Source organism: Pagrus pagrus (genome assembly GCF_965226575.1).
Source record: "Pagrus pagrus genome assembly, chromosome: 14".
In the NCBI taxonomy this organism is placed as follows: domain Eukaryota; kingdom Metazoa; phylum Chordata; class Actinopteri; order Spariformes; family Sparidae; genus Pagrus; species Pagrus pagrus.
The window spans coordinates 24,910,246-24,931,378 of record NC_140198.1 but is presented as its reverse complement, the minus strand read 5'-3'; the positions used below and the strand labels follow the sequence as shown (position 1 = coordinate 24,931,378).

Genomic DNA, 21,133 nt, shown 5'->3' with positions numbered 1-21,133 from the left:
TTGTAATTTCCATGCTCTGCTTTTTCCTGCATAACTTCACATGATCGAGGCTGACAATTTTAAAACATGGATTCCAAAAATGAGCTTTATTTTCTTGTTGTTAAAATAGTGACACAAGGCAGTACAGCACATTCAGAAAGTATTCACACCCCTTCAGGTTTATGATCAAATTTTATTTTGCAGAATGATGCTAAAATCATCATCAATCAAATTCATTTTCCCTTCATCAATACAAAACACTAAGAGCCCATAAGAAAGTAAAATCAGGATTTTAGAATGTTTTGTGAACTTCAAAAAAGCACCTAAAGGAAACTGAGAGAAACAAGATTCTCTGGTCAGATGAAACACAAATTAAGGAGTTTGGACTCAGTTCAAAGCTTCATATTTGGAAATTATGCTCCCCACCTGTGTAGTAACACCCTAATGGTGAAGCATGGTGGTTGCTGCATCATGCTGTTTTTCAGTTTGAGGGAAAGCAAAATAGAGCAAAGTACTGAGATATTCTGAATGAAAACCTCAGACCTCAGACAATGACCCGACAAACACAGGAGTGGCTTAGGGACATCACAGTGAATGTCCTTGGGCAAATGCAGTATCACAGCACAGCAACATAATTAAATCTGTAGGATTTGTGTACATTGGCACAAATTGTCAACATTTTGTGACACACAAATGAGTGAATAATGGAAAATTTGTGTCCATGTACATAAATCCTGAAGATTGAGTTTTGTGAGATGTACATGAAGTGATTTTTGTTATGTAATGTATGTAATTGAATTCACAATCTTTCCCATAACCTTAACCAAAGTGAATCCTATAGATGAAATTTTGTGGCTGTTTCACAGACTGAAAATATCTTTTCCTAACCTTAACCAAGCTGCTTTGGTTGCCTAAACCTAACCACAGACTGGGTTCAACCCTCAATTTTTGTGTGCCAGTCCTGGAATTTGTACAGACACCACCCACCCTGACCAAATGTTGTGTTCCAAGAAATGTGGTGCAGATTCATACATGTTAACTAATCCTCTAGATTATATTTTGAGACAATTTCATGAACTGCTGTGATACTATGTTGCCTTGAATGGCCATGCTAGAGCCCGGACTTGAACCCGATCAAACATGTTCCATGGTCCCTATCCAGCCTGACAGAGGATCTGCAGAGAAGAAAAGCAGAAAATCCTCAAATCCAGGTGTGTAAAGCTTGTCACGTCATATCCAAGTACTCCCGAGACTGTTATCACTGCCAAAGTTGCTTCAACTAATTCTTATGTCAGTGTTATCTTTCCGTTTTTTTCCTTTTTTAAACATTTCCAAAACCTGTTTCTGTTTTGTCATTATGGGATGTCTGCTAATGATTTTAGCATATTATAACAAAACGTGAAAAATCGGAATACATTCTGAGTGCACAGTACAAGCTGAGACGCAGCTTATATCTAGTAAATCCCATTCCGTGCAGGAAATGGTGCAAGCTGATCACACATTACAGCACGCCGACCATATTGTCCCTCAGAACAAGACACTCTACACAGTAAATGTAAGACACAGATGCAGGCATGCATAATGCATGAGTGTTGAGCAAGTGTTCACATTGCGATGAGAGTGTGCTATGTTGAGAGTATTTATGGCATATTGCACCATGAATAATGACTTCAAACACACAAACAGTATGTACACAGACACACACACACATATTTGCATGTACATTGATGCACACACGTCTGCACACACTAACATTGAACAATCTAGTCTCTGCTGGCAGCACAGACGGATGTCTCCTTGGCAGCTGAGAACCTGTATCAAAGTACCTGCCTGGCTTGCACTGAGCAAGTAATGACATGTACATGGTATTATTGCATGCATTAATAGAAATGTACACTACAGTCCTCACTAGGCTGTCAGTTCTGTTCAGTGTTAATAACAAGAAGTCATTACTGTGCTGTTCTTTACATCCAGAACAGATTTAGTGCATACTGCATGTATTGATCAGTGAGCAGAGGAGGATACTGTATCTGTCAGGATTCTCTGTTGGGAGGAGGCTGTTTACAGAGGCCTTGGATGCTGCAGCTGGTAAACTTATTGACCAGGAACAAGTATGTTCAAATAAACCCTGCTCATGAATATTGACCAGAGTCCCATAAAATATTGAGTGTGCTGTGCTTGATCCTTGGATGTGTGTATTTGTTCGTTTCCCTACAGATGCATGGATGGAAGGGTTACTTCAAGATGTATTTACATGAATGTTTGCTGTAAATAGTCTAAAAGTCATTCTGCATCGAAACGAAAAGGTTAGTTTTATGATTAGATCGTGTGATTAGGACCTTGTGAAACACCCTCTAAACCCTGTAATGAAACTCAGTTTCTTTTCACATCTTATTCCTCATTTAATGGTTGACCTTATTTAAAATCTAATCTCATTTACAGACCTAATGAATTCTGAATTTCTGGTGAACTTCATTTTGGCGGGATATGTTTCACTGAGATAGTTGATACTTCAAACATAACGAGACTAAGCAAACTGCTGCAACAACGATCACAAATGCAACCTTAACAAAGCCTATTATGCATCTAATCACCAAAGTCAAATTGAACTTTAATGCAAGATTAGAATTACCAATGTATAGAAATGCATGAATCATATATCAAAAAACAAAGTAAATCCCTCTCATATCCAGTATAAATTAACTCATTTATAGAATTTTGAAGGTTACATTTTAAAGACAGTAGGATATAAGAGGATAATTGAAATAAGTGAAAATACAACATATTTTAATCTGTTTTCAGAATTTTAGTTTTTACAGGAAAATATCATTTAATCTCTTAATGATATGAGGAATAAGAATTTATTTGACATTTGACATTACATTTAATTTACACATATTTATCTTTATTAAACATCAAATGTCAGGCTCTGAATCAGAATCTGAAGGTATGAAATACAGTATTTGACCTCACTTGTTTCACAACCTACTCGTGAGTTGACTCGACCTGGGGCTACACTCTGGAGCTCAGACTTTGACATTTATGAGCTGGAAATCTAATTGAGACTCGTACCTGACGAGTTAAGTGACTGAAACGAGGTCCGTTGTGTCTCACATCTGTTGTTTGTTTGAAATAGAGCTTGGCGATATCCATCAATCACGCCGCTGCTTTACAGTAATTTACACATTTCTGCAAGTGTTGCACTTTTTCCGGCATGATCAACTAATGTAATGAGCTCGATGCAGAGAGCTGAGGGGCGAGGTTGGAAGGGCGCCGATGTGTGTTGGTGGCGGTGCTGATGGGGCAATGAAATCCCATCATGAGGAGTGGAGGCCTACTGGGTGGTAAACAGGCCTCGATATCAATCAGCTGAGGAGGAGGGGACAACACATGGGCTCTGGAGCCTCCTCCATCCCACACACAGCCTCCAATTAAACAATTAGGGGCCGAGGCTGCTCTAATTGGAAACATGGTTGGTCCTGCTGCACAAGGGCCTCCGCTACGTCAACAGCACTTCAGCCACCCTACTCCATGACACTCAGCGTGCCCTTGAGTTGAACCCTAACATCCCCATTGCTCTCTGTCTCACTGGCCCCTCCTGCTCCTCCTCTCTCTGTCTCTGTCTGCTTGTTTCTCTCTCTGCTTCTGTTTCTGATCTAATTGCAGCCGTCCATATGGGAGGTGGGAAAACTGCAGTGTCTGCAAACCTGGATGTATTTCCTGTGGCTGCTGTGTCCTTTGTTATGGCACAAGCTGCCATGTAACCCAAGAGTGCCTGCAATATCTTAATGTACATGACACTACGTGTAGTCTCTTGCATGTGTCCTTTCATATTTAATTTCCCCATTTTACAAGATGGAAACAGCCGTGACAAACATCCATGCATGTTCTGGAGAAATAACTCCACACAGAAGCAGACATGAATAATTACTCCAGCCTGAAACACGGTGTGAATGTTGCTTCCTGGGATGTGGCCCGTCCCTCAGTGTCACTGTGAAGAAAATGACAAAGCACCATGTCACAGAGGAATGCCGGGCATGTTGTAGCCAGTCACCCAGGTCAGCCTCCTGACAGCGGGCCAGTTTTATGGTTTTGCTGACTGCTGCTTTTGATGGTGTAATTGTGACAATGATCTCATTCTCTACCTCTCTCTGCCTGGTCTCAAGGAGCTCTGTGCTCAGCCTTCTTCCCAGCGACTGGCAGTCAGGAGGGAGAGGTGGGGGTGCACATTTCATTAGCTTTCAATTCATATTGAATTTATTAATCCCATGCTGGTTCTGCAGGGTGGAAGGCTGCTTAAGAAGGGGAAAATATCCTCGATATAGACACCTTTTCCTCCATCTGCTTGCAATGTGTGTGCAAAAGTGTATGAAAGAGAGGAGGGGGGAGGGAGGGTAAGGAACCAAGAAGGCGGGAAGGGAGAGGGAGAATAACAACGACAGCCTAACAACAAGGGCTTGTGAAAAGACTGCAGCGGGAAAAAGTGTGTCAGATCATTTACCAGCGGGGATGCACGACTTCGTCTTTTTAAAGGCAGCAGCCCTGCAGAAAGGCTCTTGTCTAGTCAGCACTGCAACAAAGGCACAGCTACGGCTTTATTTGTGCGCCTGGAATGTTCCTGCACGCACAGGGGCAGCACCCGAACAACTAACCCTCAGCTCCATCAAGGGAGGGAACATGGCGCTAACCTCAGCCAGACCTCACCCCGGATAGAGAAGCAAAGCATTGTTGCAACAACTGAGCTGACAAGCACTTCACACTATTTAACTACAGAAGTGACTCAACAAAGAGCAGCTCTCTGCCTAACTGCCTCTGAATAACACTGTTTGACGTCGTTCTGAAGAGACTCATGTTGTAGCACACTGGTCCCATTACAAAGCAGGTTGTAGAGCTGGATGTGAGCAGGTGTCAGCTGACAAAGAGCTGAAGTTCGTCCATCTCTTGTAAAGACAGTTACACGCAGATAGCCATTATGTTTTCATGCTTTAATGCCTTGTTGACCTGCTACACTACCCAGGACTAGGCTTTTTTTTTTTTGGTTCGAGCGCTTGTGGTTCACAATCTGCTTTGCCTGACCCCTCACTCAGCGAGCCTTCACACACTCCAGCCCCGGCTGCTCAGACGGAGGCTGAGGGCACGGAGCCAGCCTCTCTGCATCCTCAGCACTCTGCAGCCCTCTCAAGCTAATGACGAAGGGCTGCTCCCACTTTGTCACACGAAGAACTCTCAATCTGGCATTTCTGTGCTGGTGTCTGTAGGAGGGAGGGGCTGGGAGGCTCCCATTCAAATTGAGGCAGTGTCAACTCTTTGTACAGTGGCAGCAGAATGGGGTGAAATGTTGGAGTAAAGCAGATATTGATGCATTTTAGAATGGATTTTCTGCCTATATGATATATAAAAATTCTGCATTAAAATGTCTGAAAACAACTAAACCTTATTGAGTTGAGTTGTGTACTTACGTTATCCCAAGGGTCTCCAACAATTTTCGTAATTTTATTCAAGGGTATGTGTTTCATTTGGTCCCTCTGTTGCTATAGCTTCTGGGTAAACTTCAGATGATACATCAGAGAGTGAGGAAAGAAGTCAGCGAAATTGAGTGAACATCAATAAAACTGTAATACATTGCCTCGTCCTTGAACATTTCAAGTCAAGTCAGATACATTTTTGTCAGCAATGGTGGTTGCTTAACAGTGAAGACAACAGCTCCCATGATCCAACGCTACTTCACAAGCTCATCAAACTACATCTTATGTTCCCATCGTAACTGGAAAACCTCCGGCGGGAGAAATTACAAATGACATACTGTGTGTTGTGTGTTGCCTTACAAAACTTATAAGGCCACAGGACATTCTTCCCTGCACACCTGCCAATCAGCTGCCCCCACATACTTGATCTGACAGAGATCAGACCATCCCAGTAAGACCTGCTGGACCTGTAGGCCTCCAGCTCACACCACCAGCCATCAGAGTTAGATATTCCGTTTCATTGCAATTCATTAAATCATAATAAGGTTTCGGGACAGAGTTCTTTGATGGGATTTTCTACTTCGTGGTGTGCATTTTATTCATTCAAAAGTTTATTTTGGAGGGATCATCGAGAAGAGTTGACTGCTTCTCTGTGTGTGTCTTGAAGTGTTTTGAATCCTACATTTTTGAGGGGGAATTTCCCTGTTGTAACCCTTACGAATGCAATATTTCTGTGCTTCCTATTAATATTTCTATATAACTGTATGGTGAACATACACAGCACTAGTGTTGTCACAATACTGGAAGATCTAACTTTCATACAATACCTTGAAAAAAAAATTAGATTGAATACCATGATCCATACTATGGGGAAAACATTGACATGGAATGAGAGAATAAGATTAGATTTTTATTAAAAGATAAATATAACTAGGCTTGGTTCATTTATTTCTGTAGGAAATGGGATTATGCAGTGCTGTGTGTGGATTTAGTAAGACATTGAGGCTATGACACAGGGAAAAAAGAAAGGGGAAAAGCTGACCAGTGTATGTATTTACTTTTAACTGTGGTTAAATATGTATGAACTGCATGAAAATATGAACCAAATACGGTAAGTACCTGAATCGCATGTTCTTTTATTTTCAGATCAGCCAGATGGCTCTTAAAACATTATATTACTGCAATTCAAGCACAACCTTGGCTCTCAAGATGTTTTTATTCCACATTTTAATAACTTTGCAGTCGGGGCCAAGTGCCATTATGTGAGCAAATGAATGGAATAAGTGCTTGTTCTCATCATTTTCAAAAGCCCTCCGCAATCCATCTTTGTAGCCTGGGTTTGTGGATGCCTGGAAAAAAGGCCAATAGGCAGTGTGTATATATGTTTGTGTGTGAGAGAGAGGGCAGGAGAGAGAGGGGGGAGCAAAGAGCACATATCACTCTGTGCTTTAACATGGGGGCTGGGAGGAGGGCTACTTTATTTGAACATGGCACGCTTGTTGACCCTCCTCATAACTATTCCTCCGCTGCAGAGGCCAACAATGGGATATTACCACTTAGCCTCTGTAAACACAAGTTACGCAGTTGAACTATGGACCTCGGAGTTGGGCTCTTAACTGCTGGATGCCTGAGCTGTGTCTGCCGGTGAGGGGAAAAACCTTTCCTGTCTGCGAGGTCAATTTTATTGATTTACAGAAAGCTTTTCAAATATGTCACGTGATTCTTGTGATCTTTCAGTAGCTGTGTTGTTTGTCCTGTCTCCTGCTCTGTGTCTAAGGTCACAGGACACACACATACACACACACACAAACACACACGAGTGGCCAAGCTTCACATCTCTCCACACTGTATTCTCACCTTGAGTGTTTCATGCTCTAACATTTGAGCATGTTAAGTGAATACCGAGTCTAATTTACCGTCCGAGGCGTTAATGTTTTTCTGTCTTATCTGACCACCGACTCTCATTAAATTCAGCCCATGTTCTCTTTCTGGGTAAATCTCAGATTTATTATTCACTTTCTCATGCAGGATTTAGTCACACAACAGTGAGACAGGGCCCCTCTGGCAAATGCTCCTATAGCAGAATGGCAGAGACCACAGAGCATGTCAAATCAAATGTCAAAAGAGCAGTTGGCCAACTCCAAACTATCTTACGCTTTCATTTCCCCAATATTCTCGAGTGCTGCTGGGATGGAATATATATATGACAGAATGTCTCTGTGGGACTTAGATAAGAGGGAGCTGGAGATAAGTGAGAGAAAACCATCACCAGATATGATAGCAATCTGCTATTCACATTAGTTACTCTGCTATGACAACTGTGCTCATCAGCTGCGCTATTAGATGTTTTCTTCTGTTAAACAGTCTTATACAGATGGTATCATGCCACAATTGTTTTTCGTATCAAGGAGAGTGATGATAAAGCGTGGGAAGCACCGAATGTGAGATTATTATTCATTCCTATGGGGAGATTTAAGGTTGAGAATGCTGCTCGATCCTTTGGGATCAGATGAAAGACACAAAGCTAATGTCGAAGGGCCTTGGAGACTGCACAATACAAGCACAAAACACTTGTTATACACTGTATTAGTAATGACTTTAAAGTGCTTGCATAATTAACATATCTATGCCTGATCATTTCATTTCAATCTGGAATCTTGTTTTTTCATGTGAGAGACGAATATTTCTTTAGCTTTGGAGCAGTGTAATAGAATGATGGAAAAATGTTGTCAAGTCATGTTGGTGAAGTATCCTCCCAATAAATACTGGAAACAATTTGATCTCCTCGCATGTTGCTGTTTGGCACAGTGCTATCACTTTCAGGCTGCCACACCTTCCTGACTACAGTGTTTCAGGAGCCGGCTGTGTTCTGCCCCCAGGAGCTGCTGTCATCGCCACCTTTAAGGCCTGGTTTTCACAGTTCTCACTTCCAGTACTGCAAAAAGGCAATGTTACTAATGAACTGTCACGGATTATTACATGTATTATTATACTGTTCACAGCTCTTTAACAATAACTACAAAGCAGCAATGACTTAATGAGAGTTTAGAAAAGCAGGGACATTTTGTAATAATGTGTTTAGCTGGCAAAAGCAATGTTATTACTATGAGAAACTAAAAAAATTAGAACCTAAAGGGGGTAGGTATTCATCAGTGAATCACAGGACAACAGAATATGGGCTAGCTGGGCAACTGGTTGACATTCATTTCTAAAAAGAAACTACCATAAAGAGCTGTCTAAAGACAACTTACATTATATCACAATACATTGTATTAGGAGGCGATGCACAAAGATGGGACAAGGACTTGCTAAAAAACTATTAATATTCTATAAACCTACAGCACTCACACTAGGAAATAGAAGAAGTAATATTCTGGCTTGGAGTGCGTCCTGAGGTAAATTTGAAGGACAGTTCTGTTGAATGAATTTTGTTGAAAAACAATCAAACAACAAAAGACATAGTGATGAAAAAAATGTGTTAAACTATTTTGTATGACAGCGGCTGACAATATATTACATCAAAGTCTTTGATCCATGGTATAAGGATTTGATTCGTTGTTGAAATGATCTATAAATGTCAGCTCCAATAGCACTGACTGTAACAATTATTTGCATGCACAGCTTCCAGAGAAAAGCTCCTGTAACCGGTGGTAGAGCAAATTCAACTGGACACAGAGGCCTTTTAAAATCAGTTAGCCTTAAGCTTAATGCTGACTACAGGGCAAGCCAGAAGAACTTGGAAAACATATTTTGTTTGGTTAATTTCTCTCACAGTTTGTAGCTGTAATTGAAGCTCTTTTGGTTTGGCCCAACATCAGCTTGGATGCTGGTTGTATGAGATCAGAAGTGCAGCTCCCAATTGTGCAATGTTTTGCAATATTTTGGAAAAACGGTATGTATAACTGAGCTCATTCAAATACGAGCTAGAAAAATCATGAAGTTTGATGGTGTACAACTGTCTGGTTTTGGGTAAGAAATTATTTAGAGGGAAGTGCTTGCTGAGAGGCCACAGCTGGCAAAAAAATTCCAAAAACAAAAATGCATATCGAGGAGACAACCATCCATCCTTCTTAAGTGTCTCTTAGCAACATGCCGGTTGTATGATGTCTACCTGAAGGCAGTGGCAAGAAAGAAGATCCTGTAAAGGAAGTTAAACAAATAATATGTTGTGTGAAAGTGTTGAAACTTATGAAACCGATCAAGTCATTATCTACTCACCCCCATGCTGATGGAAAGGTGGGTGAAGTTTCGTAATCCACTAAACATTTCTGGAGCTTCAGAGCAAAACAGAGTTGCAGCATTCTCCTCAACAGTAGACGATGGGGACTTGTTTTAAAACATAAAAAAAACTACCAAACAATCTTAACCCCATCTAAAGCGAGTGCTTCATTTTTAAAGTTTTTTATTTACATTTCAGCCTCAGTCATCTACTTCAGCCGTTCAGGAGAATGATGCAACAGTGGTTTGCTGTTGAGCTCCAGAAATGTTTTGTGGACTATGAAACTTCACCAACCTTTTCATCCGCATGAGGGTGAGTAGAAAGTGACTGATTTTTATTTAATTTTTTTTTTTGTTAAATGTTGCTTTAAGTTAAATTGATAGTAAAAATATGATTAGTTGTAACCAGAAGAAATATCACTATGATGTTACTCTGACATTTATTGGTATTTTTTTTCCTAATCTAAACCAATATGTAAATAAAGAGGTGGATAAGTATGTAAGTTTCAGCCATGCTGAAAGTTTATCACAAAGTAATAACTGATACTGTGTCAGAGTCAGTATAGAGCTGTTTGCTTACTTGAGAATAAAAATTGTTTGGCTTTTGGACTCACCCATATTAAGCTGTCCCCTGCTGTGGCACTTGAAGAGGCATTTTAACACTGTTCTCTCTTTGACTTTGATTTTGTATAATTCATTACCTCCCCTTTATTTTATTTAACTTTGACTGTAGTGTTCTTATTGCCAGGTTTTGAAGCACAGTGGCAAATCCTATTCTGTAAATGTGTCAACAAATACATTTTGATGTATTTTTCTGTAAAGTGTTCTCAGCATGCCCTCTTAATGTCATTGCTTTTTAAATTCCCTTTAATACTATGCACTTTTCATTCCTGCGGTTCTGCACCGAATGTTTGATTTTACTGCTTCCTCTATCTCACTTAAGTCACACTGTGTGAAATTGAGACCAAATGAATGGATCTGATTGAAATAAAACAAAACAAAGGGCGCATCAATGCATCTTGGTTGCACATTTCAATTGCAAGTGGAACATCACATGCGCTAGGTGGTGCACTGTGTAAGTGAGCAAGTTTATAGGGTTTGATCATTGGTAACAAAATCTGTTGCTCAGTAGCGCCACTTGCGCTGGCCTAGCGGCAATACCTATCAGTCTTGTGTTATTACAGCCCTCATGACCACGACAGTGTCAAGTCAACCATACTGGAACACGGAACTGCTTGTTAGGACTGTCAAAATAAAACAAGCATAGAAAACAACACGTTGCAACAAATTTATGTGGCACAAATACCCATAGAATATCAAATATATTGTTAAATAATTACAATTGATTTACAAATTTTGTTTTTTCACTAATTCTTTAATCATAGCTTTAGTTATAATGTCTAATAACATAATTCCTTGCTTTTATTTTGCCGGAAATGTTGCCTACTTTCTGACGTGTGTCTGTGTGTCTTCGGTTAGCTTGACAAAGCTTTGACCACGAATGAGCCAATAGGCTGTGGAAGGCAGAGTTGTCCCTGTGGCCGCCATTAAAGAAAGGAATCCATGAATTCAAATGGAAACCAACAGGAACCGAGGCTGAAAAAATGATCGAAATAATCGTTGAAATATAGGCCGATGGCATATTTCGAGAGGCTTTTACAGGATGTATTTCGTTTTTAGACTAATTTTTGCAATGGAGGAGTAAGACAGGACGTTTTTATTTTTTTAAAGCAGAGACCGTTTTAGGGCTAAGGGGGAGGGGGAGAGTTGCTTCTTTGCTCTCCTTTTCTTTTTGTTTTATGAACAATTTTCGCACCCTTTAATTTGTTTTTACTGTGTGCTTTTGAGATGTCTTTATAGAGACCACACAGCCTCTTTTATCCGCTTTTAGCTCCGGCGGGGGAACTGCAATCGGAAGGTTGTTGAATTAACTATCCTCCAGCCAAATGTTACAAAAAATATTTCTCGTTGATTAAGCCTGCACATCTTAGAAAACACAAATCCGCAAATTGTTCTTTATTTCCCGGGACGTGAAATGATGGAGAGTTGGATCTCGCAGTGAAGAAGGATGAGTTCTTGTTATATACCAAACGGGGCCAGCTTGGAGGATTGCCATTCCAATCTATTCTGTCTGGTAAGAGATTTAAAACTAAAGGAAAGCAGCCATTTTTAACTAGCTGAACGGGGGCTAAGCTAACGTTAGCCACACACAGGCATCAGTTGATAGGAGCTGAGCTTAGCTAGGCTTACGGCCCTGTCGAGCTGACATCATTTCAGGACAACAAGGTATCCTAGTTCGCTAATGGTACCGTGTGCACTTGTTTTAGCACCTTGCCACTAAGTTGTGACTGCCTGTTCATTGTTATCTCCTTTCCGCAACATTTTCATTTTCCCATTCGCAAAACCAAACACTCAAGGTTAACGCCACTCGCTTGTTAAGCTTCATTTACTACATTTCTCAGGACAGACACAGCAACACATCAGCCTGTTAGCACGGACATAACTGTTGTGCATTTTACTGCCAAAAAGCACGACTGTGTCTCCCGGCGAGTTACTTGTTGTGGCACTTTCTCCCTGTCGCCTCAGCACCTTGTTTATTATTAACTTCCTATCTCGTTCTCATTACATTCCCACTATGTTTTATCAAGTGGCGGTGACCCGTACACCAAACACTTCATGCACTTTAGTTTGCAGAGTTAAGTTGCTTTCACTGACTCTGTGCTTTTGCTGTGAAATGCTGTGTTTTTGGAGAACACACTGACAACTCCTGGAGGGACGACTGTCAACTTGCACGGCTTGTCTATTAAAGCACGCCCCTCATGCTCTGCCTACAAAGCTCTTTTTTGCAGCGAGCATGTAACAGTATTGTTCGTGGCAACAGTATTTGTTTGAAAGCGTTAATTATTTATGTAATATGCCATCATCTTGTTTGTCACTGGCTTAATCTCCTTGGACTTCATTTTCTAGTATTCACACCAACTAGGGCACAGGCCCCAGGCTGATTATATAATCTCTGGCATACATTCCTGGGCTTTACAAACATCTAGGTAGCTACAAATCTAAACTACTCTCTCTACTACTATAAACTGGGATGAAGCGTAGAATGGGTTCCCCTGTTTGTCTGTCTCTGAGTATCTTCTTCATCATATCATGTTGTCAGTTGTGGCCGGATGACATTGCCCCCAAATAGTTGTGGTTGTGATCCTACTCACTTGGAGTTCACAGGTATTCTTTAAATCCCCTGTGAGATAAATAGTGCAGAGGGAGCCTCCGCTGTGTAGTCCCCAGTCTGAGCCATACAGCATATGTAAAGGTGTTGCTCAGTGTACAGTTCCTCCTCTGGCTGGATAATCATGAACATGATCTGAATGTGTTTGTTGTCGCAGTTAATTGGCTTGTCAGCAGGTGTAACTACTGTTTTACTTGTTGGTTAGCTAAAGAGTGTGCCCCGAACAATCCTGGAAGTTGTAGATGTGACTTCTTCAAATGCTGAAATGTAACGTTTTAGAGAAAGTTGATTTTTGTTTTAGATTAAATTCACTTTGATGGACAGTGGAAGTTGCATCCTAGATGGATTTGTTAATATATATATGTCTTCAAAAAGTTGTTAAAACTTAGGTGAGGAGTAAGCGTAGAAATGCTTCAATACTAGAAATGTTGACACAAAGAATACAGTATAATAATAATACTGTGCAATACAACACTGCCTTAACCACAAATTGACCCAGCTTCCAACCTGTCAGCCCCCCTAAAGGTAACATTTCATTGCAGAAAATCCCCACTCTCTCAATACTACTTAGTTGGGTCGATTGTGTGTGTGCTGAACACGTAATTACAATGTTTACGACAGCACTTGAAGGCAGCGTTGGCTACAGTGGACAGGCGAGGCAGAGGCTGGTAGTTGTGGTGCTGTGCCTGTCTGGCTGACATTTTCCTGCACACTGAGACTAAGCATAACACCACTGCTGTTATGACTCACTCACTGAACAGACTCCACTTTGTGGTTTTATGGTGAAAGAATGCGAACACATTGTGGGACTTTTTCCCCCCTTAGTTTTTCATAGGATAGTTTTCTCTGGAGTATGTTACTACTTGTTGCATACTTTTTTTTGGTATTTTAAAGGGGGATCAATGGATTTAACTCGGTGTGAAATTCAGTTTAGCTGTTCCTGTGTTGTGCAGCTATGTCACTGACGTTTCAGGAAATCTGTAGTTAGGGCTGCCATGCGTTTCAGTGTCAGATTAGGTTTAAACATTTAAAGAAGCACCTGGCAAAAATCTTCAGTTTAGTGATGCATGACTGTGGCACGCAATAAATTAACAAGAGCTGTGTGTCCAGTAGCTCAAATGAAACTGGTTAATTTGCATTCTCCTCAACCAAAAATGCAAAGGCACACTTGTTAGTTTCACGTTTGCTGACAGGGTTAACTGTGAGAGGTGGCAGACAGGAAAAGAGACTTGGTAGAAGAGGAGCATCTGCAACATGATTTGAGCAGCTTCACCTGTTGCTTGTCTCATATCTTGAAAGGCAGGAAGGCAGCTGTTTGAACACAGTGTTCCCTACTGAGCCCCAGAACCCTAAGTGGCCAGAGGGAAGGTGAGCAGCTGGCAAAATCAGGGGTCGTAACCCCCCCAAGTACGCGTCACCTCAGGAAAACTTCCTGCCCGTATCCAGTGGCTTTGGGTTTAGATTCCCCTCGTAATGCCGCAGTGTGATTTCTGGCTTTGGCTTATGAAAGATAAAACTCATGACCCACAAGCAGTCGCTCACATACCTGAACATTTATGAAGACATAGCCAGGGTAAAAAACCTTGCAGATTCATAGCAGTGCCTGGAAAGCATGAACGTTGGAAGGAAACAGAGATATCTTTGGCAGCCTCTGTTTTTGCACACAGGCTGCCACTAATTTATTTTGAAAGAACAGACAGAACAACTGCAGAAGGCACATTTATCCTTGATGGAGCAGTCTGCCTCTTGGATATTGTTGATGAGGAGTGGAGGACTGATGCCTTTGACAGAGGGGCAATTCAGTTCTGTCTCTTCACGCTCAGGAATATGTAAGGACAGAAGTTAATATATTTCGTCTGCAGTTCATAGTTTGGTTTGAGACACAATCACATGTGGTTTGTGCAAACTTTGATCTTTGATATTTATCACCAAAACAGAACCGATGTACGAACTACAAGCAGTGTGACAACATTTTTCTACACTCTAACCATCTGTTACTTTTTTTAGTACTATTGAAAATGCAATTTAACGGCTGTTTAATCACTAAACAACGCAGCCTACCGTACATCTGTGCAACTAGAAAGATTGCTTGTAAAGGGTTAAACTATAGCATTGAAGGAAAAAATAGTGAATGCAGTTTGTTGTTGTGAATGTTGTTAGGAATGCATTGTGCTGCTAGAGTTAAATGCTTGCAATCAGTTTTGTTTCTTTTTCAAACCCAGAATAAGTACAAGGATAAACTTAAGTGTTTCAACAGGGACATTTGTTTTGATCCTATTGTTTGTAGAATCATTAATTACTGAAACACATTTTCAGTCTTTATTAGTTACATCCACTGTGAATCAGCTGCTTAAGTACTTATTTCCTGTGTAAACAAAACAGATTTTTTTCTTGAGGTCTTGCGGGAGGAGGCCTGTTCCCCTGAAAGTGACTTTACACGTTTTTGTCTAATTCTCCCAAATCAGCTCAGTCGGTTTAGATGTGTGTCCTTAAGGTGAACCCTTGCCGCTCTTGAGCTTCCTCGGATCACTTTCTCACTTTTCTCAAACATTTAGACAGTGTAGTCGCTTTTAAGCTTCATGAAGTTTCTGTTTGATCCAGTTAAAGTTCTCACCACACCCACAGTCAGTGTCTCACTAGAAGTGGGAGAACTTGAGTTAATACTTGTCACCTTTTGCTCCGTAGCATCCAAGGAGTGCAAAAGAGAAAAGATCACTCTGAATCTTAAACGATAATGATGGTGATGATGTAACTCATTTCAACCCTAATGCCTCTGTTAAAACAATACTGTTAACATTAGTCATTTAAATGTATCTTTGCAATAACAGTGTTGTGTGAGATGCATCTGCACTGATCATTTATTGCGGAGTAATGATGATAAAGAATTGAGGTGGCTGTGACAGTTTGATAGTGTAGTGTCTGTTAATGATAATGCTGTTAGATAATGAGGGTGGAGATTCACATAGATTCTTAAAATAATTAACACAATATATTCAATTACTGCAGCTAATTGCTTGTTGACATTAATAACACAGCATTTGGTTAGCTTTTTCCTGTACACCATACATTGCGCCGTATATTCTTAAGGGAGAGATTCATAATGTATTCAATTGCCTACTTGGCAAAGAAACTGCAGCATAGATGCAAACATCCTAATAGTGACAGATACAGTCGCAAAAAAGGTGATGAATAGAAGTGTAGCGTAAGATGAAGAGCCCAGCCTTCTGCTCTCGTAGGCTGTTGTATTTCATTCACACATTAACAGCACAGCAGCAGCAGCAGCAGCAGCATTAATCAGTATTTTGGCTGGGACTGCTACTACAGTAGCTAAATCTCAGAAATGAACCAGGTCAAAGTTTCAGTGCCCACAGGATGTGGTCGTCTGGTTGAAGTTGCCCCGTGTGTACAGTTGTACCGCAGTTAATAACTAGACACATGTCAGTGTTGTCTCGACGTGCCATTGTAAGAGTGCCTGATACAAGGGAGGCTGACTATAAATTAAATTATTCAGCCCTCTCATGACCACATGTACATGAACTTGCATGTTTGTTTGAATTAAGAATGCCTCATCACTCTTTTTTAGAAAGTCTGACACCAGCAATTTCTTTTCAATGTTACTTCCTAAATACCTTATGAGTGATTGATTGTGCAAGTAAGTAGTCTAGGTGTAGCTGCCTAATTGCTGTACTCAAATTTTGATTGGTTTGGGGGTTGGATAGAGAGCAGTTTGCATTGCTGTATGATCTTTTGTGGTTGTAAATGTGAAGTTTACACAGATCAAGATACAGTAGGAAGTGTTTAGGATGAGTGGCCCTCTGATGCAAATACAAGCCAATGCACTTTACCTTGGCAATAACAAAATGTCAGCATGTTATGTTGTAACCGTATCCACTTTTGTAGTGTATTGTATTAGAACTTGCCTGTAAGAGCAATGGTAATGTACATCTCCCCGGTATTAAGTGGTCGTTGGTTACAGTTATGTTATAAGGCTACTTTAAGTGTATATATAATGGATATTTCAGACAAAGCAAGCACATGTAAAAAGAACAAGGAAAAAACAATAATGCAATTAATTATAACTAACATAGATAAAATGATTTCGGTCATGACTAGGAGTTTGCTTACTTGAATAAGAGTCAGTCAGCTGCCCTTCTAACAAAACCTTTTTATAAGAAACACACCATTATCATTGGGGACTGGCCGTGGTCAGTAAGATGATGCAGCTGTTCACTTACTAATAGTCTATCTGTGCCGCTCATGTTCTGGTTTCACAGTTAACTGTTGTCTCCACCCTCCCTGTGCTTTGTGTGCACAGATGTTTCCTAGTAAGGTGCAGGTGTAACGTAGTGCTTCTTCTCACACTCCAGCAGGAAGGAGCAGCCTAACTGCTGCAGCTCTGACGTTACACACAGACCCAGCTCTGCTGCTTGCACCTCAGAGCTTGTTCTTAGTGTGTGTGAAGCAGCTTTTGAATTTGTCCCAAGCCAGATTGTTCTTCAGAGATCATGATGTTTCGATCATACGTCCCGACAACTGCCCTGTTTCGTTGTGACACTACAATGAAACCTTGGGCTTTTGTATGCTTGCCAGTCACTTTTTCCCTGGAGTTGGTGGTGGAACACATTAAACACATGCTTTCTGTTTATTGCTGATGCATACAGTGTATACTTCAAAACTGTGGAATAACAATCTAGCCTGTATGCTGCTGATGTGTGTTACTCGGACATGTACAGGCGTCGTTGATATAGTAAATGATTTAACTTGAGGTTTATTCATGATTTGTCAACCAGTGTGTGTGCTCACTACGTCTTGCGGCATACTAACTTGTTGTGATCTAGCTCTGCTCCAGCTGACTCCACACAATGCTCTGTTTTGACAGTCCTCAACCTACCCCCCAACCCCCACCAGCACCATCACAACTAACACCACAAATCTCCCAGCTTATCCCTAGCCAGGCGAAAGACCACCGCTCCGCCACAACCACGGGTAATCACTTGTTCAGGCTCAGCGCCTCTGCACTTGAGTTAAGATATCCCCTGAATTGTAATGGATTAATTGGTTGAATATACAGAGGGACAGCTTGCCAACTCAGCCTGAACGGAATAGGACTAAACGGCATGAAAATGAACAGTCCATGTTCGCACAGATTACTTGAAATGTCTACAAGGATAGATAGAGGACCAAGATTGCCAGCGGAAATGGGGATGTATGCCTAAGGCATCGCGTGTGTGTTCTTTTTAGTAGTTAGTGTGTGTATGTGTGCATGTGTTTAGGTAGACATGGGTAGACTGTCGGCGCTTGGGTGATAAGCAGCAGTGCTAGCTAGCAGTGGAGCGTAATGTTCCTGCTTTAACACTTAATAACCCCGCCAGTGATTTACTGCCTATGAGGCTTTTTCCTGTGTGTTTTGTTCTCTCTATAAAAGCCAGACAGCGTTTATAGAAAGGCAAAGCACCCCCCCAGCACTCACCAATAATGAGGATTAAGGTGGTGAGACCACATTTACCAGCATTAGTTTTTTTCCTATTTGTGTTTCGAACATGTTGTTCATGGCGATATTGAAAGGACCTGAAGCACAAGTACATAGTTCTTTGCAGAGACAGACAAATGTCCCAAATTTTTGCGGGCAATTTTCATTTCAATCACACACAATAGTGCTCTGTTTTCTTGTCATCTACTGTGTATCTTTCCATCTTCCAATTTCTCACAGTTTATGTTCTTTCTTCAAATTTGACAACCTGGGCGTCTTGTTGTCAGAAGTAGTTGGTGGGTGAACTGCCCCATAAAAGAGGATTAATACCTAGTCTTTACACTCTGCTCAGCACATGTTTACTCCAAGGTGCTGAGTGGATCCTGAAGCAGCGACTCTGCACACTAACAATCTTTTTTTCTCCTTCTTCCCCCTCCCTTGTCTTGCAGGCTGACTTGACAGGGATCAAATGGAAGAGGTTTGTGTGGCAGGGTCCCACCTCTGCACCCATCCTCTTCCCGGTGACAGAGGAGGACCCCATCCTATGCAGCTTCAGCCGCTGCTTGAAGGCAGACGTGCTAAGCGTATGGCGACGCAGCCAGCGGCAGGGCCGGAGGGAACTTTGGCTCTTCTGGTGGGGGGACGACCCCAACTTCGCCGATCTCATCCACCATGAGCTTGCAGGTGGGGCCCCGTGGCATACATATAAGGGCATGTTTTTTTTCTTGAGCTGTGCAGGTACATTCTCTTTATGCTGTTTTCTCACTACATGCACGTCAGAGGTCAGGGTCAGCTGTTGGATAGCACCGAGGGTGCTTGTAGGGATTTTAATGGAGAGTGTTCTCTGACACACATGTGTTTATGTTAAAGGTCATTAATTATGCTCATTCATACTTTAATTTGGCTGTCTACTTGAATATGTTTACATGGTTGAATATTGAAAAAAACCCATTATTTTTCTTGGACTGTCCATCGCTGCAGCACTTCTATCCCCTCTCTGTCTGAACGCTCTGTTTAAGTGTCTGTCTCTTAATGACATCACAGTGTTACAAAGTCCTGATGGCTTGTTTGAAGTTTCTGAATACGGGCTGTTACATTTCTCCATGGACTGTGCGTTTTGATACTTTCACAGTATTAATTTAGCAACTAGACCTGCTTTATGATAAAAACAACATGGAAATCACACTTTCTACAGTAACAACTTACCTCGCTGCTGCATAATAGTTAGGCAGATAGTTAGCAAAGTTAGGCACTCTAGTTGTTCTGGCAAATTATATCATTAAAGAGAGAACAGGGACTGCTATTCACTGTCTTTGAGTCACTGCTCTGGTGAGAAAAATAATCTATGAATATGAAATTCACCTCAACTACAAATGCACCTTTTGTTGGATTCACTCAAGGTTATATAGCTAAAAGAGTGATGGCTGTAAAAGATAGCTGGAAGTGTAGAGGGCTCGCAGCTTTTGTAAAAGCAGCACTTGAACATCGATCACCCTGTCAAGATACGTTATTGGTTGTACAATGAAAAATGATACAGATTTCGTTGGTTGATTGTCAGGTAGCTACAGGGGAGACGCCCTGTAAGTGAGCCTCAGGGAAATGTTAAAATCTGTGTGATGAGATACTTCCCTAATGCCCCCTCGTAACCCTCCTCTGACTGATAAGCTAGCCAGCCAGGCTGGTAGTGCCAACACCTGCAGGGCAACCCCCTATCCCTTGTGACAGTGGGCATCACACTGTTTCATTATTGCATGTGTGTTCACAGGGGCATCATGTCTAAGTGACCGCTGCCCTACAGCAGATGGAAGCAGCACCTTGCATTTTATTCTTTTATTTTTTTAGTGGAACATGTAATCTCAAGTCACATGTTGCCATTCCACAGAGGACGAACAAGAGAGGAAGAAGGTAGAGGAAACGGAGCTCAGTCTGATTATAACTTGAGAGAGAGAGACCCTGCATGCAGGAGCAGCCATGTGGAAACGAGGCAAATGCATCCACCCCCCACTTTCTTCTTTTCCCTCTTCAGTAACAGTAACATTAGAGGTGGAAGATGGAAAAGGCCATCTTTATTCATGCTTTCTGCCATGTAGATTGAACTTTCGAGTCTGAGCCAAGCACAGCCTGTCTGTGACCCTCCTTCATTATGGGACATTGTGCCTGAAGTGGACTCAAAATGGGAGCTGAAGGCTACGATGGGCAGCTCATTCAGGCCTAACGGGTCCTGGTAATTACCTGAAGCGTCTGGCTCAGGCTCTCTAATGGAGTGTGCCACATTTCAAGCAGGAGGGGATGGTATGGAGAATCTATATTTGGAAATTGTTGGAGTCAGTGCTATGTTCTTACACTGGTTTTGGGGCAATACCTTCTTGTGTTTCAGAAGATAGAAATTAAATAATTGAATATTGACCAAAAAGTCGGCAGCACATCTTCCTTCGAGGTATTTCCAAACAAAATGATGAATCATGTTTTGGCAGGGCTCTTGGCAGAACCTGTTTCAGATGTGTTCTTTTAATTCTTGATAAACAACACAGGTACGGGGCATTTTTCCTCCTCAGACTGATCTTTACATGGACAGTCACAGACGAGCATCCCGGGCACCTGATGAGATTCTTCACATTCCCCACTCTTCATGTTCCTCAAGTGTCTTGCACCCTGACTCAACTGCATCTCGGTGTGAATGGTTCCCAGATGGGTGGTGTAATCCGTGTTTCCTGTTTTGGAAGCTGCTGTTCCTTTCTCTCTGGTGGAAGATGTCTTCCTCCCTCCTTTGAG

At 41.4% G+C, this 21,133-nt stretch overlaps 1 protein-coding gene across 1 annotated transcript in view; it reads left to right on the top strand.

The window, feature by feature from the left end:
- Positions 1-11,196: 11,196 nt before the first annotated feature.
- med13a (mediator complex subunit 13a) overlaps positions 11,197-21,133 on the top strand; it is a 75,166-nt gene continuing 65,229 nt past the window's right edge. The window contains exons 1-2 of the mRNA XM_084374192.1: positions 11,197-11,796; positions 18,811-19,045. Of these exons, the coding sequence (XP_084230318.1) occupies positions 11,731-11,796; positions 18,811-19,045 (301 nt within the window). The 5' untranslated portion in view covers positions 11,197-11,730. The remainder of the gene's footprint in view (positions 11,797-18,810; positions 19,046-21,133) is intronic.